Raw genomic sequence first — 20,611 nt, forward strand, 5'->3', positions numbered from 1 at the left:
GGCCTGTAGAATGTGTCAACTGAAACCTGCGGTAGATCCATAAACCGTTGCTCCCCGTCGGACATTATTTATAAACGGACCGGAAGAGGTCCGACCATGTTTTTGTTTCGGCTTAAAGTTGCATTCGTGGGGTTGCGTTGTGTCTTTAACTAAATGAAATTTTGCATTCATTGCGAAATTATGCTTCTATGAGAACCTCAGTGCTTTAACCTACTTTGTAATGCTATAAAAATACACAGTTGTCCATCGCATCGTTTTGGGGATTTATCCAAAACTGTAGCGGTAACCAGCCTGATCAATGGACTCGAGGGGGAGAGAGAGTCGCAGCTGGGACTGGGACAGCCCGCGGTGTCGAGCCGAGTTGGACGAGATCTTCTTCAGACAACATGATTACATTCAGAGTGGGACCCCGGAGCATAAGGACTTCTGGGCTTTCTTTGAGCGTTTCCAGAGATTCATAACAAAGAGGGAGATGTCAGGATATTGCAGCTCTGAAAATGAAATGGTCAAGAAAAGCAAACACCACAGGGAAGTGGACTTGGGGCTTCCTACTGACTACGATGCTCGGTATAAAATCAACCTGTCTGTGTGCACCAAAGACATTGAGGAGCGCCTGGGGAAGCAACATAAAGGCGGGCGGTCTTCATCTGGACCGGGACGTCAAGAGATTGCCGAGTGTCGCCTTTCGTATCTGCATTTTCTGGATTTCACTCAGAAACAGAGCTTTAACAAACTTGCCAAACTGCGACGGGAGCAGAAAAACTTGCCAATTTTCCAGTACAAGGGCCGGATAATAGAGCTCGTGAGACGCCACCCTGTGGTTGTGGTGGCGGGAGACACAGGCTGTGGAAAGTCCACTCAGGTTCCTCAGTATCTCCTCTCTGCAGGATTCACACAGATAGCCTGCACTCAGCCACGAAGAATAGCCTGTATATCTCTGGCCAAGAGGGTCAGCTTTGAAAGTCTAAACCAGTATGGCTCAAAGGTCTGCTTCAACAACAACAAAAAGCATATATTTTGGCTGATTAGTAACTTTTGTAAATGTTGTTGTCTGCTCTTCGTTAACAGGTGGGCTACCAAATACGTTTTGAGACAACTAGAACCACAGCCACTAAACTGATTTTCCTGACTGAGGGGCTGCTGTTGCGTCAAATTCAACAAGATGGAGAGCTGTCCCAGTACCAGGTGCTGATTGTAGATGAGGTCCATGAGAGGCATCTCCACTGCGACTTTCTCCTTGGAGTTCTGCGCACTCTTTTGGAAAATCGCTCAGACCTTCGTCTTATTCTCATGTCCGCTACCATCAATATCAAACTCTTCTCAAATTATTTCAACAGTGCTCCTGTGCTACAGGTGCCTGGGAGGTTGTTTCCCATACAGGTAGAGTTTTTCTGCAACTCTGTCCAGATGTAGTACTTTTCCAAAATAGATTTATGTGTGTAGGTGTTAAGTGTTCTCATGCTGAGTGCTACTATTTTTTATGCTTTAGAATAGACAGTGATTTAACCAGATATATTTTACCATACCCATAATCAAATATGAATTAATAAATATATCATACAACAACTTTGTTCTTTTTAGGTGACATACAGACCTATTTCACCGGAAGAGCAGGTGTCCCGCTCTGAGAAACTTGACCCCCGACCATACCTTCGCATTCTTCAGGGGATTGACCAGCGATACCCCCCAGAAGAACGTGGAGACCTCCTCATCTTTCTCAGTGGTGTGACTGAGATTTCCACAATCCAAGAGGCCTGTCAGATTTATGCTACACACACACGACGATGGATCATTTTGCCTCTGCACAGCACTCTGTCTCTGGCCCAGCAAGATAAGGTGCTTCCTTCTTGGGTATTCCTGGCTTTGTATACTTGAAGAGACTGATATATTTTCTGTTGTTTTAGGTTTTTGATATTGCTCCTCCAGGGGTCAGAAAGTGCATAATTTCAACAAATATTGCTGAGACATCAGTTACAATAGATGGAGTACGTTTCGTTGTTGACTCAGGTAACATAAGATTTGTATTTTTGTTAGTAAAAATAAAGTAAAAGGAAAACTAACAAATCATGATTTGTCATATGTATTGTCAATGAACACAAATATCAATAGCTATTTGTTTTTGTTTTGTTTATAGGAAAAGTTAAAGAAATGAGTTATGATCCTAAAGCAAAAATGCAGCGTTTGCAGGAATTTTGGATCAGTAGAGCCAGCTCTGAACAGAGAAAAGGCCGAGCTGGTCGCACAGGCCCAGGAGTGTGTTATCGCCTTTATGCTGAATCTGATTATGATGCTTTCGCTCCATATCCTGTGCCAGAAATCCATAGAGTGGCCTTGGACTCATTAGTTCTTCAAGTAAGTAAAAAAAAAATTATGTGTGTGAGTGTGTGTGGGTGTGTGTGTGTATATATATATATATATATATATATATATATATATTATTTCAGTATATATTATTATTATATAAAATACTATGATTTTTTTTTTCACCTCAGATGAAAAGCATGGAGCTTGGAGATCCACTCAGCTTTGTCTTCATTGATCCTCCACCTGCAGCTAGCATCCAAACTGCAGTGACCTACCTCAAAGACCAGGGTGCTCTGAACAGTCAAGGTGAATTAACCACTATTGGGACATTACTGGCACAACTACCAGTGGACGTGGTCATAGGTGAGATTTTCTATATGGGATTAAAACAGTTTGGCTATTAAAAGTATGGAGGTAATCTGCGACCTCTCTTTTTTCAGGGAAGATGTTGGTTTTGGGCTCTATGTTTAACCTTGTGGAGCCTGTGCTGACCATAGCAGCAGCTCTCAGTGTTCAGTCACCTTTTCTACGCAGTTCACAGCAAAACCCAGACTGCGCCACTGCTCGCCAACACCTGCACAGCAACCAGGGAGACCCCTTTACTTTGCTCAACACCTTTAATGCCTGGGTGGAGGTAAAGTTATTATGGTGTCAAAAACAAACTAAGAAACAATGATTATTGTTCCATAAATCTAAAAATATTTCTGTTCAGGTTAAGGGTGAGAGAGGTGGAGGATCTAGGAAGTGGTGCCGCAGAAGAGGTCTGGAGGAGCAGCGGCTTTATGAGATGGTCAACTTACGCAGGCAATTTAAGGCATGACACTTTTTACATTTGTATAATTGTTTTTATATAAGTGCATGAATATATCCTTAAAATATACAATAGGATTTGTTGAAAAGCCAAGGACTTCTGGAATCTGAAGACGGTGCCTCCTCTAGTGGCAGCCGTGGGCAACGCATGGAGCGGTTGTCGGAGAGAAGGAAGCTGCATCAGCTGAAGAGAGATCACGAGCAACAGGAGAGCAGTAAACGTAAAGTCCTGCGACTGGAAGAAGGCCAAGAAGATTCATCGGGATCAGACACTGAGGACAGAGGCCGACAAAAGAAGGACAAAGAGAAGGCAGGCCATGATCTGGACATCCAGGTAAAACTGATATAGTCTCACAACATGCGTGGTACCATTGAATGGCTACTGTTTACTGTGCATTATCAGGAGGTGAAGTTCAAATTGCGTCATGATGTGTCCGAGCTGCACGATGCAGTGAGCGCCTGTCAAGACCTGTCCTCCAGAAAACAGGCACTTCTAAAACTGCTGGTCTGCCGAGGCCTTTATCCACAACTGGCTCTACCAGATGAACACAACACCGCCCGAAAGGACTCTGACCAGGTTAGGCACCATCATTTACCTCTTCCATTTGAAGCTGAAACCATTATTATTTAGCATTTTGTATTGTCCTTAATTTGGTGTATTCCCCTATCATTTCAGGTTTTTCACACAAAGAATAAGCAGGGAGTTGTGATCCATCCAACAAGCGTTTTTGCCAATGATCCAGAGGTGTTGCATGTTCCTGAAGATGACGGCAGAGAAGGTAAAACAGCAAGCATCTAATGATTCACTCATACACTCCCCTGTGTATGTTCTCATGTTTTTAATGTCAACAGGACCTACTAAGAAGGACAGCAGCAAACATCAGCTACTCGCTTTTGTCACTCTGCTGGAGACTAACAAGCCCTATTTGACAAACTGTGTCCGCGTTCCAGCACTGCAGGTACTCCACCCACATAAATGCAAACCAATTTATATTGACTTTTCATTTCAACTTTTCATAAAGTAACTTGTTAGACCCAAAATACAAAAAATTCACAAAATAGTATTTTAAGACAAAATTAATATTAAAATACTGTAACTCGTATAAATCTTTTGTTTACTTATGTCATCCTATTAGACTTTGCTGCTCGTTGCCAACTCAGTGGACAGTAATGCAGACTGCAGTCGTCTTGTAGTGGACGGCTGGCTGGAGCTGGAGTTCAAATTGCCAGAGGAAGCTCTGAAGATCCTATCCACAGCTCTTTCTCTCAGAGCAGAGTGGGAACGATTCCTTCTGCATCAGCTGGGCCACAGTTCAGTGCAGGAATCATCAACAAGGAAAGTGTCCCGAAAAGACTTGGAGAAATTAAGTGATGGCCTGGTTCGCTTTCTGCATTACACTGAGGTGCACAATCCACTTTAATATATTAAGATTATTCTTACACTTTTCTAATTTAGTTCTTTGCTTCCACAGGTTAGCTATAGCATTCGTAGACTGACAGCTTTACAAACTCAAAACCTGTACATTGGCTGTCAGGCTGAGGAGACCACATTTTCTGGTGTTAACGCCCTTTTTCCAGGAGTTGAGGCCAAACCAGATCCCATTAAAGGAGGCCTTTGTGTTACCAGTTTTTTCAACTACAACTGTCTGTCTGTAAGTCACTGTGTGTATGATACGTTTTTTAAATGATAAACAGAAGTGTAACATCAGGTCTAGGATTGTCTAACCCTATTATACACTGCCTGGCCAAAAAACAGGTCACACACTCTAATATTTGGTTGTTCCGCCTTTAGCTTTGATTATGGCACGCATTTGCTGTGGTATGGGTTCGATTTCGCTTCTGCAATGTCACAAGATTTATTTCCATCCAGTGTTGCTTTAATTTTTCACCAAGATCTTGCATTGATGATAGTGGAGTCTGACGCTGCACAAAGCCTTCTCCAGCACATCCCAAAGATTCTCAATGGGGTTAAGGTCTGGACTCTGGTGGACAATCCATGTGTGAAAATTATGTCTCATGTTCCCTGTACCACTCTTTCACAATTTGAGCCCTATGAATCCTGGCATTGTCATCTTGGAATGCCATCAGGGAAGAAAAAATCCACTGATAGAATAACCTGGTCATTCAGTATGTGTCAACTGACCTCATTCTTTGAGCACGGACTGTTGCTGAACCTAGACCTGGCCAGCTGGAGAAGGCTTGTACCGATTGGCTTAGTTAAATCCATGTGGTGACTTTCTTTTTTTTTTGGCCAGGCAGTGTATTACAAATGTTGATATAGAATTTCGTATGGGATGCTTTCCTTCCTTTCCTTTTTCACACATTTTTTTCACCTTTCCTTTCACATTTTTCTTGATTTTTTTAAGATAGTTTTTTCATAGAGGTAAAATTTTGTAATACGTGTGTCTTGTAGGACTCCAGAGATCTGTACAGTGATTGTCTGCGTGCATTCTGGACCTGTCCAAACTGTGATCTATACATGCCTCTCACTCCTCTGGAGCGCATGCAGCATGAGGCCACCTGCAGGCCGCCAGGGGAACAGCAGCAGCCAGAGGAAGGTCAGTTTTTTATGTTCTTTGAGTTCTCCTTGCCTTGGCCTCATTATACTGAGTGTAGAGATTTCTAATTTGTACTCTTTTTGTGTTTATGTTTTTCAGAATCTGTGAGTGCAAAAACAAACTCGTCCATGTCCAGTCTGACAAGAGTTTACCATTGTGACATCTGTGACAAAGATCTCACTCTTACTTCAACTGAGATCCTTAAACACAAGAGGCAGCACATGTATTCTGTCAAATAATCAATGTCAACTCCAGCCAGTTGGGGATCAAAGACTACTGATTTTTTAGACTTAAAACATTAAATGTATTTTTTATACATGTCTCCCTCATTGTTTGTGTGAAGAGATAAAAAGACACTCATTTAAAATATAGAGTGAGGGTTTAATAATGATACAAACCCACGATATGTAACACCTCAAAGCAGCACATTGGCACAAAGTCAGAAGTAAGACAGCACGGAAGATAAAAACCTGTCTCAAAAAATAAAGAATCAGAATAAATATCTCAATAAATAAATAAACAGGTAATATTTCAAGAATTACTTTGAAACATAAATAAATACATACAATTAAAAATATGCACATTGGCAAAAATCAATAACCCAAAATGTAAAGAGTACTTAATACAGAGTTACTTAGAAATAATAAGTTATTGATTAATCAAATCAAAAGGCACATTTATTAAGATGTAAGAATGGGGCCTGCAGGTGTGATTGCATGACTGTCAGTGCTGTCCTCTCCTCTAACACTAAATATGAACCAGAAGTAGCAAACTGTGTGCAATGGCTTTACTAGTTGTGTCTGCACCATTGAGTGAACATGTGCGTCAGTGTGCAGGATTCACACTGCAGAATTGTGGGGAGTGGGTGTGTGTGGGTGAGAAGGGTAATTCAAGATCAGAAAATGGCAGTCTCGTGACCAACTAGGTTTGTGTTCCCCGCCATTTTGACACAATATCTTCTTCACTGTTGGCAGAAAGGCCTGGACCATGTTGAATATCATGACTGCCTGCTGCCTGTTCACTCACATTAAGTCACTTTGGATAACAGTTCTTGGCTAAACCTAAATGTAAGTTTGATGAAGCTTCTGAAAGGTTCATTCTGCCATAAACCAGGGTCTCCAGGCATTATGTCCACACAACACTGTAATAGCCATAATTTCTTAAATACACAGTGCTGTTACTGTAAATTGCCTCACATATTTTAATACAGATTTAATTTTACACTGATTTTACATAGCCTGTGCATTTTGTTTTTTTAAATGTTGTCTTTTGTTATTAAAAATACCCTGTGTGATTGCTAAATGTATAATATGCAGGATTTTCCAAATGTATATCACAATTTACTGTACCTCTCTTAACACAACTTTGTGGTGTCTGAACTGTGAGACAGAAGCCCAATGCATTTATCTCTTCCTCAAATGTAAACCAATATACATAGAGCTATAACAGAATAATTATATAGCTTCAAAAGTCAGTATAAAACAAATAAAAAGGGTATGAAGAGGCTTGTTTACAAATACTGTCTAAGAAATCCTGAATATTATACTGTTAAGCACCGTTCAAGCTAATTGATTTTTTTTTTTTATTGATTTAAAAGGTGCACTGTGCAGGATTTAGTAACCCCAAGTGAGAAATATTTTTTCATATTCTCTATAAAGACACCTATTCTGTTAAATTATGAAAAGAAAGATCTGAAACAAGAGCTTGAAAGAAAATAAAATGTTGCAAAAAGGGAAAACAACCAATGCAAATCCTATACACTGCACCTTAATACATTCCAATAAAGCAATGTACATAAAAGTACAACAGCTTTATCTCAGTAATCCAAGCTGATGAAAGCCTTTCTTATACTTTTCACTGTTTTGCAGTGACTTGGGGATGTTGTCCATATTTTATCTAAATTCTGGTTAGTTGTTGCACCACTTTGCAGGTCAACAGGGCAAAATAGCAGCATTTCCATTTATATTTAAAGCAACATTCAACAAACATATCCTCAGCTGTTCCCTAACAAAGAGCTTGGTCCATTATTTTCAAGGTGATGCATCTGCAGTATGCATGTTCAGACATGCACGCTGCCCCTCACAGTTGTGTTGCTAGTATCATTACTGTTTTGCTTTTCAACATTAACTCCTAACATTAAATGTGTATTTATATACTGAGTATATACCATTGATCCTTTTACTGTTCATTGCACTTATTTTTGGTAATGTCTACCTTAAAGGTCAAGACACATCTACAGATTTGTCACAACAGGGTCCTGCTTCACTGGTCTTTGGGACTATATGATGCTTGTATACATTAGGTAGAATAAACTCAATCAGAGGCCTCAGTTGTAAGCACCTTGACTGATTCTACAAGTATAGTGGTAGGATGTAATGTTTTACATGTGTAATATTTTACAAATACATGGATAAATGAAATAATCAATGTGAGTTTAATGATTGACACATATTTTGGATTTTATGATTACAAAAAATCCCCATTTTATGGTTACCAAGGACCACAATGAATAACATTTTGACTTTTAGTCTTAGTGGTTGTCATTGCAACTTCCCTTAATATCTCTCAATCACATCTGAAAAGTGTTCTTTTGTGGTAATCTACTACTCAATCAAAAAACAACAATGAAGGGGCCTCTCCGTACTTTTACTTCTTTACCTGGGGATCTGAGGTAAAATCAGAGGTAAAGGGTGATATCTGCTTATCTGATGGATAAACAGGCTAGCACAAAACAGATTACTTCTCCACCATGTTTTGAATGTGTGTGCCACTGGGGGGTTCTTTCAATATGTTCAACATTTAATAAAATATACCAATTAAAATTATAACAATTATATATATAAACATCTTTAGTTTTTTGTGTTTTTCTTTCTAAATAAAAAGAAACAAAACATTTGAAACAGTGTACACATCATCTTTGCCCTTCTCTTACGGGTGTCTGAAGATGGCCAACTCTGCAGATCCACTATGAAGGCTTAGGATGACACCCACAGATCCTTGTGAGTGCAGTGCACCTTCAACAGGCAGGGGCCAGGAGGAGGGCCCCAGGTTGCACAGACAAAGAGCAGGAATGCAGTGAAAGGCCATAGGGCTTTGGAGGGCCTGGATCTGCTGAGAACACTATAAGCCACTTGCTCCATGTAGTGCGTGCCTATAGGTGCTCTCTAATCTCAACATCCAAACCACATTTGGTCCAGTGAACCCCTCCCACCCCTGCACCTGGCCTCATCGCACCGCTTTGTGCTTTCCCCCACAGCAGCCACACCTCTCTCCACAGCGCAGGCAGGCGCGCAAAGGCAGGTAGCAGCACATGCAGGGCACAAAGACTGACAGGGCTAGGAGGGCCAGCCAGCGCGCACAGCACAGAGGGTGCGGATGGCCCCCCAGTGAGTCATCACACGAACAAGGCTCCCAAAACTCTCCCTCAGAGTCTGACATGCAGTGGTAGAGCAGACTCTCTGCGCACCACACACATGTCCACTGGCGCAGGCAGTGCAGGGCCGGGTCAGGGGCGTCTCTACAGCGCCCCCTCCCGTTCTCGGATGCGCTGAACACAGAACGGCAGTACACACAGCGGGACGAGCATGAAGATGAGGCCTGGGGACACGGGCTGTCATCATCTGGGGATATAACCCCGGGGTCACCACTACTGCTAGCCGCGCCCCCTCTCTTACGAGTCCGTGATCTAGGCGTAGCCAACGAGGTGTGTATGCAGCAAGGTGAAGGGGACCCTTTACCTGTGTCCTGGGGTGAGCCGCCACCCGAGGACATCCCAGAGACAGCGTTGGACATGGACATGCAAGTTGGGGAGGATGAGGACAGACGTTGGGACGCTTTACTGTCCAAACTCACGGTCACATCACAGCCTGTTGTCCCCACTCCTGCCAGCTCCTTCTCAAATCGCACCACACACAGCTCAGATTTGTCCTGTAGACTAACTCCACTGCCCACAACTACACCTCCTGTCAGGCCCCCCACCATAGTCCTAGTAGCACCGGCTCGGCGGTAGTCCTCATAGCCCCTGGAGCCCCACAGGTCTTTGCAGGGGTCAACGCTGCGCAGATCGCCCTCCTCCAGCAGTGAAATGGTGGGAGACAGAGGGGACAGAGGAGATGATGCAGGAGGACCAACAGTAGGCGTTGGAGGAGCGGGTGGAGGAGGCGGAGGAGCAGGGGGATTCAAAATAGCCGACATTTGTGAAAGCTGGTGCTGTCCGGGCCGGGTGTGTATCTGCGGAGAGAGTATAGGATTACTGAATGAGCCAAGAACAATGTGTACAGTGGCAGTGGAAGTACACACAATGCTATCATCTCAAGGGTGCCTGAAATAGATGGATGGGTGACTTAGTATTTTCTACAAATAGCTTAAGTACTTATTTGGAGAACAACACAACAACACAAGATACCACAACTCAATGTTCAGTATGGTCATTGAAGTATTTACCTGAGCAGGAGTTTGGGTGGTGACAGCATGACTGGAGCCAAAGCCAAATTCCTCTGCTCGTACAAAACAGGTAGATGAAGATTCACTTGTGACGATGGTGATGGGTTTGGGAAGCATTTCCTTCCGACTGTTCGACGATGACTCACTTCCTGTATGGGACTAATCAAAGGATCAAAGTCATTCCTCAAGCGACAGATGCCAAAATCAAATGCTAGCGCACCAAGAAAAAAACAAACTGCTGGGACACTTACAGCTTGTCCATCATCTTCAGTGTCAGCCTCTTCAGGGGTTGAGGATGAGGGGGAGTCTGAGCCTTTTCAAAAGCAAATAAACTGGATTTAAGAACTAAATGATCATTTGCATGCCATGATAGAAACTACTGAGGAGAAAGTTGCAAAACACTTGTTAATACCTCTGTCAAGTTTGTCTATGACAGCCTGCAACCCTTTTTCAAAGGAGATGGCATCAGCAGGACTCTGGAAAGTGAGACCAAACTTGCGATCTTCAACTCTCCAATGATGGAAGATGGGGTTGACTTTGTTGTAGACCAGTCCTCTTTGTACTGCACACTCCAACACCGGCTAAAGACAGAGCCAACCCAAAACAAACCACAGACTTAAAATGAACCACCATGGAACACTATGCATCAGACAACACCCATTCCAGAGTCTTCAGGTGGACCACACTGCCACACACACTCACAGCTCGATCTCGCAGCCGTTCTCCTCGTATGATATACTCTCTCCGTCCTCTGCCTTCATGACTCCGCCCCTTACATATGACCACATGACTAAGGCCGCCACCTCCTAGGGGCACCCAACCGCCACTGGAGTCATCACGTGTCATCACCACTGCACGAACACGCACACTGGGAAGTCAAAGGAGGGAGGAAAGAATATAGCCAGGTTAAATAACCACAATGAACATGGAGAAAAAAAAAAAGAAAAAAAAACTTTAGTAGGTTATGCAAGATATATTTTACACACAATGAAAAATGCAAATAGCAATATTGTCAAACACTGACATATCAACAGGTGTTTAAGTGTGATGTACACACTCAAAATGATGTGCTTTATTTTGTGTAGCCTAAGTGTCAAATGCATACAGTAGGCCAATGATCAATGAGCTTTATATTTATCCAAGCTCAGTCAGCAAACCTACATGCATAAGATAATCACAGTACACTATCATGCTTATATAGATTACAGTAATATATTTCTACATTTCGGAGGTAGTTGCCATTTTATTATGCATGATAATGTAAACATGAGAGGCATTGAGGAAGTCTTTTGTATTGGCAGCAGCTTCAAAAACCAATCCAAACTGTGATTCAATGTGAATCTCGACAAGAAAGGAAATGTGGATGAACTGGATAAAAGCAAAAGCAGCGCCGAGGAGGTGAGAATGGCCAACAGGCGGAGGGAGGGAGAATGAGTGTTTCCCACATAGATGTATCAATGAACGCACCCATTCGCCATCAGAGGCCCGGCATAAGGCAGCCTCCACGGTTTGGCCTGTCTTCGACGATTACTGTATCAACAGCCTCATACAGCGCCTGTGATATTCTCTGATGTTATGTTTCGGTCAAATTATATTGGGTTTGTTGCAGTTCTTTGGTCAGATGCAGCTTGGTTTTCCCCATAACGCCCTGCGCGCGCTCATTAATGCAGGCCTATATGATGCTAGATTTTTTATGAATGGGACGCAACCAGCCTGACTTCGACATCGCCCAGTGCCTTACATATTTCGCCGGAAATGTTATTAGGTCTAAATAAAATCGCGTGTGAAAAAGAGAGCGAGTGGGAGAGAGGTTGGGGAGGAAACAAGAGATGGGGGAGGGGGCCATTAGAGAAAGGAAGGAGGAGAGGAAGGGTGAGGAGGGAGCGCGAGAGAGGGAAAAAAAAATCACATTTCATTCATAAAGTTTGGCTTTAAAAATCATAATGAAAGCTCAAGACACGTTGATAAAAACCAAACGCACTCACCCATGCCTTGTACAAGTGAAGCCGCGGCTTTTTAGACGCGATACTGGCCTCGCCATATTTTGCCTTTTCCCACATTTTACACATTGGTTCATTTCGTGACTGTTTTTTACCATTTGCTAAGCACGCAATGACTTTGGAGAAGAGGCGCTTATGTCGCTTGTTTAACGTGTCATCTGTTTCCAGTCTTTTGGATATTAAGAGCTCGTCATCCAAAGTCCACACGGCGCTGCGTTTACATTGATCACATATTGGCTCAGATCTATGGGAAATGGGCCGTATAATGTTGCCTGGGGACTACGTAATGGTGTTTTTATCCTCGGCTGCCAGCTAAACTCAAGTGCACCGCTTGTGACAATACAACAGTGTGTGATGCTTATTGGAGGCACATCCATGGCGCTGCTGTTCACTCTGTCAGTTTGGCTGGATGGCTTGACAAATGTCTGATTGCAATGTTAGAAATGAAAATGTAAGGACTTACTCGCCCTCCATGGCTCGCTGTAGCCCGCCGCTTGCAGCAGCCCACTCCGGGGTCTCCTCACTTTATATCCTCCTTTCAGGAAAGACTCGCTCACATCGTCGCTTTTTCGGCTCTCATTTTGCTAATCTTCCGCTGCCTTTCTCTGGTGCTCCGGCTCCCTCTCTCCCCACCTTTATGTCGTTTCGGTGTATCAGGATAGGTTTGAGGTTGCAGCAGCCATTTTCCGCTGGCAGCATCCTCCCTCCCTTCCTGCCTCCCTCTTACTTCAAATCACTCCCTCGCTTTGCCTCTTCCCTTTCTCACTCTACCTGCCCTGTACCAACACTGCACTCAGCGCTGACTGCATCGTGCCTCTCTCTATAGGGTGTTTCACTGGGGCCATGTGATTGCAAATGACTAAAATGTAGCTCTCAGTTGATGATAGACGCGGTGACGTGGGTGGGATGCATCAAGCTGGATAAACCATCAATGACCTCCAGTTTATCCTACAATATGCGTTTAAAAACTTCAGCAGTACTGCCTGAAACTTCATTTGTAGTCTATTTATCCTTCATTACTGACACTGTAGTAGGAGATAGTCAAATGTAGGCTGTATGAGCGCGCGCCTCTGGTAAAGTTCAGCACCACGGACAGCGACAAGTAAAAGCGTAAAAGCGCAGCGCGGTCAATCCAAGCTGGTCTTTTTAAACTCTGGAAGTTCAGTTTAAGAAAAGATTAACATATGATACCCACAAACAAAGATAACAACCTAAATCATAACAATTAATCACTCACACTTTTCACAAAACCTTGTACAAATCGCTTTATCACAGTAAAACCAAGAAAATAAAACACTTGTTGCTCAAACTCAGTATTTAAAATAAAGAAATAATTTAAATATGTTGCAGTCTGACAACAAGGAAACACCAAATATATCCAGTGTTTTAAAATGTATAATTAAATTCGGTTTTGGAGTGTACCACGTGTTTGTTTGTGTTTAAATGAACACGCGCGTAAAGAGGAAGAGACACGAGCAAACAGACAAACAGCAAACAAACTGTGACTTAAAAACAGGTTGGTAAACGAAATGCTTACTGTTAACAGATTTAACATTCAATCTACTGTAAATATTCATGCTAAGGTATATTTTTCTGATGGACTACGGTCAGCAGTGGGTTATTTTAACGTTATGTGGTTGGTTCTTCAATATTCGTTTTTTCAGCAAGACTAACGGTAACACAATGGGTGGTGGAGCGTCTAAAAAAGAGAGGAAAAAACAGAAAAAGAAACAACCTGCAGAGCCAGGTGTAAAATCCCAGCTTCTAAATACAACCTTACCTGAGATCATCATTTAGATTAAGGTATTTGTTAACTGTTATTCTGCAGCAAATGATGAACCAGTTTTGCCCCGTGACTCTGCAAAAGTAAAGGAGAACTGTCAAGGATCTCCACATGATGATGAAGAAAATAAGTGTAATATAGCATGTGCTGCTCCACTAGAAAATGAACGACCACAAAATCTAAATTTCACTGGACAAATGGAACAAGAAAATATTGGTATGGAAGTGACACCCCAACCAGGCGTGCATCATTTTACAAGGTGAGCTCTGTTCTCTCAAATTTTCATTACCCTACATTGCATTACAAGGATTTATGTTAAAGAATATTACGATGGATTATTGTATTGGATTATTGCAGCAAGGCTAACAGTAACATAATGGATGGTGGAACGTCTAAAAAAAAGGGGCAAAAACAACAGAGGACACCAGTTGCAGAGCCAGGTATAAAATCCCAGCCTCTAAATACAACCTTACCAGAGATTGTCATTTATATTTAGACCTTTTGAATTTGTTAACTGTTTTTCTGCAGCAAATGATGAACCCGTTTCACCCCGTGACTCTGCCAAACCTGATGTGAATGCTCCCCAAGAAAAGGAGAACTGTCAAGAATCTCCACATGATGAAGAAAATAAGTGTAGTATAGTATGTGCTGCTCTACTAGAAAATGAACGACCACAAAATCAAAATTTCACAGGACAAATGGAACAAGAAAATATTGTTATGGAAGAGAGACCAACAGACAGAAACAATACTGAAGTGACACCCCAACCAGGCTTGCATAATTTAAGGTGAGCTCTGTTCTCTCAAATATTCATTATCCTACATTGCATGAAAATGATTTATGTTAAAAAATATTAGGATGGATTATTGTATTGTATTATTACATTGGATTATTGCAGCAAGGCTAACAGTGACATAATGGATGATGGAACGTCTAACAAAAAGGGGCCAAAACAAAAGAAGACACCAGTTGCAGACCCAGGTATAAAATTCCAGCCTCTAAATACGACCTTAACTGAGATCATCATTTAGCTTGAGGCCTTTTGAACTTGTTAATTGTTATTCTGCAGCAAATGATGAACCAGTTTCACCTCGTGACTCTGCCAAACCTGATATGAATGCTCCCCAAAAGGAGAACTGTCAAGGATCTCCACATGATGAAGAAAGTAAGTGTAATATAGCATGTGCTGCTGCACTAGAAAATGAACGACCACAAAATCAAAATTTCACTGGAGAAATGGAACAACAAAATACTGGTATGGAAAACAATACTGAAGTGACACGCCAACCAGGCGTCATTTAGATTAAGGCCTTTTTAACTTGTCAACTATTATCCCATAGCAAATGACGAACCAGTTTCACCCCGTGACTCTACCAAACCTGATGTGAATGCACCCCAAGCAAAGGAGAACTGTCAAGGATCTCCACATGATGATGAAGAAATTAAGTGTAGTATAGCATGTGCTGCTCCACTAGAAAATGAACGACCACAAAATCAAAATTTCACTGGACAAATGGAACAACAAAATACTGGCATGGAAGAACGACCAACGGACGTTAACAATTATAAAAACAATACTGAAGAGACACCCCAACTGTACTGCGTGCATCATTTTACAAGGTGAGCTCTGTTCTTCAAGATTATGTTAAAAAATATTAGGGTGGCTTATTGGATTTGATTATTGCATGACAGACACCATTGTGTAGGAACACCACGCAAGGTCAGAAGGTGGTGAGTGACAATCTGTTAATAACTAATTTGTAACCATTTTTTTTTTCCAAATTAATTAAGACTTTTCTTAAACAGGATTGCTGACTGCCCCAACTACCTGTCTGAAGCTCCTTGGATTACAACAGCCAAAGTTGCAGCCTTTGTGGCACTGAGGGAGGTTAAAGACATGGAAAAGCAAATGAAGGACTAGGTGGAACAGTAAATAAATCTGCACTTTTTTTGTTTTACTTCAAGATTTTAAAATGTATTTGAATATGTATTTTAAACAAATGTTTAGTTATTCATTAGTTGATAAGATTTCAAGAGGAACTACTCTGGGGACAACCTCAGAAGGCGAGCCTTCTTGATTAAACTTGGTCTTAAATCTATTTGACAATAAACTTTTGTAAAATTCAAAACAGAATGGGAGTAAAAATTTTCTTTTAATTGTAGTTTTATTGTGTGCTGCAAACAGAAGAAATCTGTTTCCATGGACATAAGTACAAAGAACCATCAACATTTAGACAAAGTATATATGTAGATACCTTATATTTCAAATTATGGGAATTTTACTTATTAAAGGAATAACACAAATTACACAATCATTTCCAGCTGCCTTGCGTATTCGATGACCTGCTGTGCTAGTTCTGTAGATGGGATGTTCACCTCCTCTGTGCGCTGCTGCTGACTGGTAAAAGAATAATATCCATCAGGACTCAAAGTCCATTTCCTCTGTAATGAAAGGATTAGGTGTTAATATGCAATAAACACAAAAACTATTACACCCCAGCCATTTCAATTCATACCTTTTTGGCATATTCTGTCATCTTTTTGGGAGAGCTAAAGAAAAGTACTCGTGTGGCTTCATTGAACTGGATTTGCTCATATGCCTTCTCTATGCAGCCCGCAATTTCGTCACTGAAAATGTATATAAATACACACACACAATCCAGTTAGAGACACATGTACTTAAAACAATTTACACATTTGCAGTGGTAGATTGGTCCTTACCGAATTGTGTCAAGGAGAATATCAATGAAGAAGGTGTAGCTCTCAGCAGGTATGTTACCTTTTGCAAGAAATACTTTGTTATAACTTCCTTCCATCAGGTACTAAACAACAAAATCACAAATTAGACCAAGAAATTAAATGGTATAAGGAGTGGGTATATATTTTTATATACACAAAGAAAGATTTCAACCTGCTCTAAGGACACTGGGTGCCTGATGTACACATTTGTCTGGATATCTTTGGCACTTAACCTCTCAAGTTCAGTATGAAACTCTGAGACTCGATTCTGTGACAACAGGAAGAGTAGGTTCAACCCAAGCAACTGGTGCATGTAGGCAGCCTCAGGTAGTTCATTCCTTCAAAACAAAACATATTAAAATATAAAACAATATAATAACTTATTATATATAACAGTTAACCCAAATAAAAATCAGAATTACTTGTAGTCAAAGTAGTAACACTTTAACTGTGCCATGTATCTTTCAAAAGAGGGGATGTCCTTCTTGAGAATACTCCACAAAGCTCCAATCTCCAGGACATCACCTACAAAACATGGAGGAAAAAAAAGCACCTTAACACCAGAACATTCATAGGAACAATAGGGCTGATGCATTATACTACTTACGGGCCAAAATGAGCTGTTGCTTGGTGAGTGAAGACCCAGTTGTAGGTAAAAAGTTCAGTTCGAGTAATGAAACCTGTATAAAAAAACAACAGTGTAAGCCAACAAACGGCTAATGTAAATAAATGCACCCCATCTACACATCATAGCAAAAGAATAAAAACCGATGCAAACAGTAAATATTTTTGATTAAATATTTATCAGAGACAGACTAGTTATTGTACCAAATAGTTTCAAGAAAACACTGGAATAACAATGATTGGAAACCTTATTTAAACGTGAAACCTGATATAAACATCTTAGCTTGGTTAGCAATGGTTAGCTTCCCAAGCTGCTTTAGCTACCGTGACTTAGAACAATTATTTGTATGATAAGCAGTATCCACTGAACAGAGTAGCTACACAACCAGAAAGGCAACTCTTATATTACCTTTAATTTGCTCAAAAGTTCTCCGCATTTACTCAGATTTGGGTTTTTCTTGTTCCATTCCGCTTTCAGAGTCTCGTACAATCCCGCTGTCTCTTTCAGCGCCATGGTGATTCTGCAAAAAGTACAGCACCGGCCACCGAAATACGTTAAAGTACTGTCGTAAAAATACGGCAGCAGCCATCGGAATACGTTAAAGCACTGTCGTAAAATCTGATGTTTTGCGCTCACCGGATTGGTAGTTCAAGATGGCGGCATTCAACACTGAACAGTGGCGAAATTATCTACCAAATCATTCAATTTTTACCAGAATTCGTGAAAATGTTCTGTCAGAGGCCAATGGGAACGAGAGAAGAGTCGCTAAGAATCTCGCCTTTTGTTTGGGGGCAGATTTTTTTCTGTGGGATGAGACCGCACGCGCCTTTCACACGACCAATCTGCGACAGTTAAACCTGCCACAGGAAGATCCCAGCAGCAACGATGCGAGTTATCAGACCCTCATGTGCATTAATCCTCCCTTTTTTGAGGTAAGCCAGGTGCTGCTTAGTCCAACTCGGCATCATGTGGCACTCATCGGAAAGAGGGGTGTCTCAGTGCTGGAGCTGCCACAGCGATGGGGGAAAAAGTCGGAGTTTGAAGGTGGAAAGAGCGAAATAAACTGCAGGACCATCCCAGTGGCGGAGCGTTTCTTCACCAGCTCCCCTTCTGTGAGTCTACGCCAGGCAGCTTGGTTTCCCACCGAGATTGAAGAGCCCTACTTGGCGTTGCTTATGTCGGATAATACCATCAGGTTTTACAGTCTGAACTCGCCTCAAACGCCAGCTAAAGTACTTTCACTTTCACAGTCAGACGATGACAGCTCAGCCCATCAGCCTACGCGCTCCTTTGCTGCGTCTCTGGGAGAAATTGCAGTGGCGTTTGACTTCGGGCCCACCTGCTCTGCTCACCGAAAACTGGCCGCGCAGCGCTGCAAAGAACAACCCCTCTACCCCTTGTATATCCTCTATGAAAACGGAGAAACCTACCTGAGCTACACGAGCCAAAGCAACGGGGTCACTTTGAGCAAGCTAGTTGGACCTCTCCCTATGTACCCTGCTGCAGAGGACAACTACGGATACGACGCATGTGCCATCCTGTGTCTTCCATGTGAGCCCAGCATCTTGATCATTGCCACAGAAACCGGCACTCTGTATCACTGTGTGGTGCTGGAGTCTGAAGAAGAGGAAGAGTCTGAGAAGTGGATTGACAGCTCGGAGGCAGTGCCAGCCCTGTATGTCTTTGAGTGTGTGGAGTTGGAGCTCACTCTGAAAGTGGCGACTGGAGAGGAGGAAGAGCCCCAGGAGTTTGACTTCACGTGCCCCATTCGTTTGCACAGAGACCTGTTGTGTCAGCACAGGTATCATTGCACCCACGAGGCAGGGGTGCACAGTGTGGGGCTCATCTGGATTAACAAGCTGCAAAAGTTTCTTGGCTCGGGTGAGGAGGATAAGGACAGCCTTCAAGAGCTGGCGGCTGAGAAGCGCTGCATTGTGGAGCACATACTTTGTACTAGACCTCTCCCAACGACTGAATCGGCCCCAGTGCGTGGCTTTGTGATTTTGTCAGATCTTTCTCTGGGAGCTACTATGATCTGCATCACTAGCATCTATGAGTGCATTCTCTTACCCCTTCTGAGTTCCATCCGGCCTCCCTCTCCTCCCCTGCTCTGCTCCCACCCTGGACCAGGCTTGGGCAGTTCACCTCTGCGTGCAGTTGCTGATGATTCCTTTGAGCAGCATATTCGTAATATTTTGATGCGCAGCTCAACCAATCCTCTTGTTCTGAAAGCTGGAGACAAAGAAACATCCCCTCCACCTCAAGAGTGCCTCCAACTCCTCAGCAGAGCTACTCAAGTGTTTAGGGAGGAGTACATTCTGAAACAGGACATGGCCCGTGAAGAGTTGCAAAAGAGGGTGAAGTTACTCACAGGTCAGAAGAAAAAGCAACTAGAGGAGCTGGTTCTGTGCAGAGAGGAGAAGAAGAGTCTCAGGGAGACAGCGGAGAGGTTGGCTGACAAGTACGAGGATGCAAAGTATCGACAGGAGACCATAATGAATCGTGTTAAAAAGGTGCTCAGTAGCCTTCAAAACCAACTGCCAATTTTGTCAAGTAGTGAAAAGGACATGAAAAAAGAGCTCCAGTCCATCACTGATCAACTGAAAAATCTAGATAACAGTATCAAGCAGGTGAACATGAAGATGGAGTACCAGAAGTCACAAGTTGGCAAAGACCAGGCTGCAGAGAAGACCCCAGTGCAGCTGAACGCTCAGCAGAAGAAAGTTGTGCAGGATGTTCTCAAAGACCACGGACAGCAGATTGGAGACATGATGAAGCAAATCAAAGACATTAAAAACCATTTTAGTTTCTAAGTGCTATTCATTTATTTCTGGCATTTCTGGTTATTTCTGGCATTTTTACATGGTGTTTTCTTTTGTTCATGTTTTCAATTGATACAAGTTTGCTGTTCAATATAAGCTTTGAAAAAATATTACACCTAGAATCTTTGTTTTTCTTTTGATAAATATATTTTAAAAAGACAGGACGTTTGTGTATTTATTACTGAAAAAGGTGAATGCTGTCCTACACTTACAATAGTTTACTGAAGTATACTATACACTAATAATGATTATATAAGGCTTTTGCCATAAAGTATTACAATTTCAGTATTAGTAATTTAAAATGCAGTATTCCATAGTATCTGTAGGAGTTACGTAAATTTGAAGTTAATTGCCAGAATATTGCAGAAATTTTCATTCATGGAAGTATAAGATCCATGCTTCCATTACACCTCGTCCACCAGATGTCACTGTTGCGCTTTGTGGACATCTTTTCATACATTTTTTGAGATGTCTTTTGGTGAGGAATTCCCCACGTAAACACAGTGACGCAAACGGAGACCCCCGTT

At 42.1% G+C, this 20,611-nt stretch overlaps 4 protein-coding genes across 4 annotated transcripts; 2 read left to right on the forward strand and 2 right to left on the reverse strand.

The window, feature by feature from the left end:
- Positions 1–92: 92 nt before the first annotated feature.
- Positions 93–7,246, forward strand: dhx34 (DEAH (Asp-Glu-Ala-His) box polypeptide 34). Its single transcript, XM_033976820.2, has 16 exons — positions 93–985; positions 1,069–1,380; positions 1,582–1,836; positions 1,905–2,007; positions 2,135–2,352; positions 2,493–2,667; positions 2,745–2,938; positions 3,017–3,118; positions 3,191–3,448; positions 3,518–3,691; positions 3,791–3,893; positions 3,967–4,073; positions 4,251–4,517; positions 4,587–4,766; positions 5,528–5,672; positions 5,772–7,246. Exons 1-16 carry the CDS (start codon positions 299–301, stop codon positions 5,909–5,911), a joined length of 3,420 nt encoding a protein of 1,139 aa, XP_033832711.1. The 5' UTR covers positions 93–298; the 3' UTR covers positions 5,912–7,246.
- A 248-nt stretch (positions 7,247–7,494) lies between these two features.
- Positions 7,495–13,084, reverse strand: spred3 (sprouty related EVH1 domain containing 3). The gene is made up of 6 exons (XM_033976819.2): positions 12,579–13,084; positions 10,818–10,983; positions 10,528–10,696; positions 10,367–10,428; positions 10,116–10,274; positions 7,495–9,902 (listed from the first exon to the last, which is right to left on the reverse strand). Exons 1-6 carry the CDS (start codon positions 12,587–12,589, stop codon positions 8,898–8,900), a joined length of 1,572 nt encoding a protein of 523 aa, XP_033832710.1. The 5' UTR covers positions 12,590–13,084; the 3' UTR covers positions 7,495–8,897.
- Positions 13,085–16,058: 2,974 nt separating this feature from the next.
- Positions 16,059–17,814, reverse strand: psmd8 (proteasome 26S subunit, non-ATPase 8). Its single transcript, XM_033977694.2, has 7 exons — positions 17,671–17,814; positions 17,245–17,317; positions 17,060–17,162; positions 16,810–16,975; positions 16,620–16,720; positions 16,415–16,526; positions 16,059–16,340 (listed from the first exon to the last, which is right to left on the reverse strand). The coding sequence occupies exons 1-7, from the start codon at positions 17,773–17,775 to the stop codon at positions 16,203–16,205; spliced, it is 798 nt and encodes a 265-aa protein (XP_033833585.1). The 5' UTR covers positions 17,776–17,814; the 3' UTR covers positions 16,059–16,202.
- A 66-nt stretch (positions 17,815–17,880) lies between these two features.
- On the forward strand, positions 17,881–20,241 carry nup88 (nucleoporin 88). Its single transcript, XM_033977691.2, has one exon. It carries the CDS (start codon positions 17,916–17,918, stop codon positions 20,073–20,075), a length of 2,160 nt encoding a protein of 719 aa, XP_033833582.1. The 5' UTR covers positions 17,881–17,915; the 3' UTR covers positions 20,076–20,241.
- Positions 20,242–20,611: the final 370 nt, after the last annotated feature.

This window comes from Periophthalmus magnuspinnatus, chromosome 13, assembly GCF_009829125.3.
Source record: "Periophthalmus magnuspinnatus isolate fPerMag1 chromosome 13, fPerMag1.2.pri, whole genome shotgun sequence".
In the NCBI taxonomy this organism is placed as follows: Eukaryota; Metazoa; Chordata; class Actinopteri; order Gobiiformes; family Gobiidae; genus Periophthalmus; species Periophthalmus magnuspinnatus.

Bases quoted from the DNA above. Each gene is read 5' to 3' on its own strand.
- dhx34 (XM_033976820.2), top strand. From the start codon at position 299: ATGGACTCGAGGGGGAGAGAGAGTCGCAGCTGGGACTGGGACAGCCCG. The intron at 2,353-2,492 runs GTAAGTAAAAAA...TTTTCACCTCAG, and splicing joins TGGACTCATTAGTTCTTCAA to ATGAAAAGCATGGAGCTTGG. The intron at 4,767-5,527 runs GTAAGTCACTGT...TGTGTCTTGTAG, and splicing joins TCAACTACAACTGTCTGTCT to GACTCCAGAGATCTGTACAG.
- spred3 (XM_033976819.2), bottom strand. The intron at 10,697-10,817 runs GTGAGTGTGTGT...CTCTGTCTTTAG, and splicing joins AACGGCTGCGAGATCGAGCT to CCGGTGTTGGAGTGTGCAGT. The intron at 10,429-10,527 runs GTATTAACAAGT...GCTTTTGAAAAG, and splicing joins CATAGACAAACTTGACAGAG to GCTCAGACTCCCCCTCATCC.
- psmd8 (XM_033977694.2), bottom strand. From the start codon at position 17,775: ATGGCGCTGAAAGAGACAGCGGGATTGTACGAGACTCTGAAAGCGGAA. The intron at 16,976-17,059 runs GTAATTCTGATT...TTTGTTTTGAAG, and splicing joins TGTTACTACTTTGACTACAA to GAATGAACTACCTGAGGCTG. The intron at 16,341-16,414 runs GTATGAATTGAA...CTTTCATTACAG, and splicing joins TGACAGAATATGCCAAAAAG to AGGAAATGGACTTTGAGTCC.
- nup88 (XM_033977691.2), top strand. From the start codon at position 17,916: ATGGCGGCATTCAACACTGAACAGTGGCGAAATTATCTACCAAATCAT.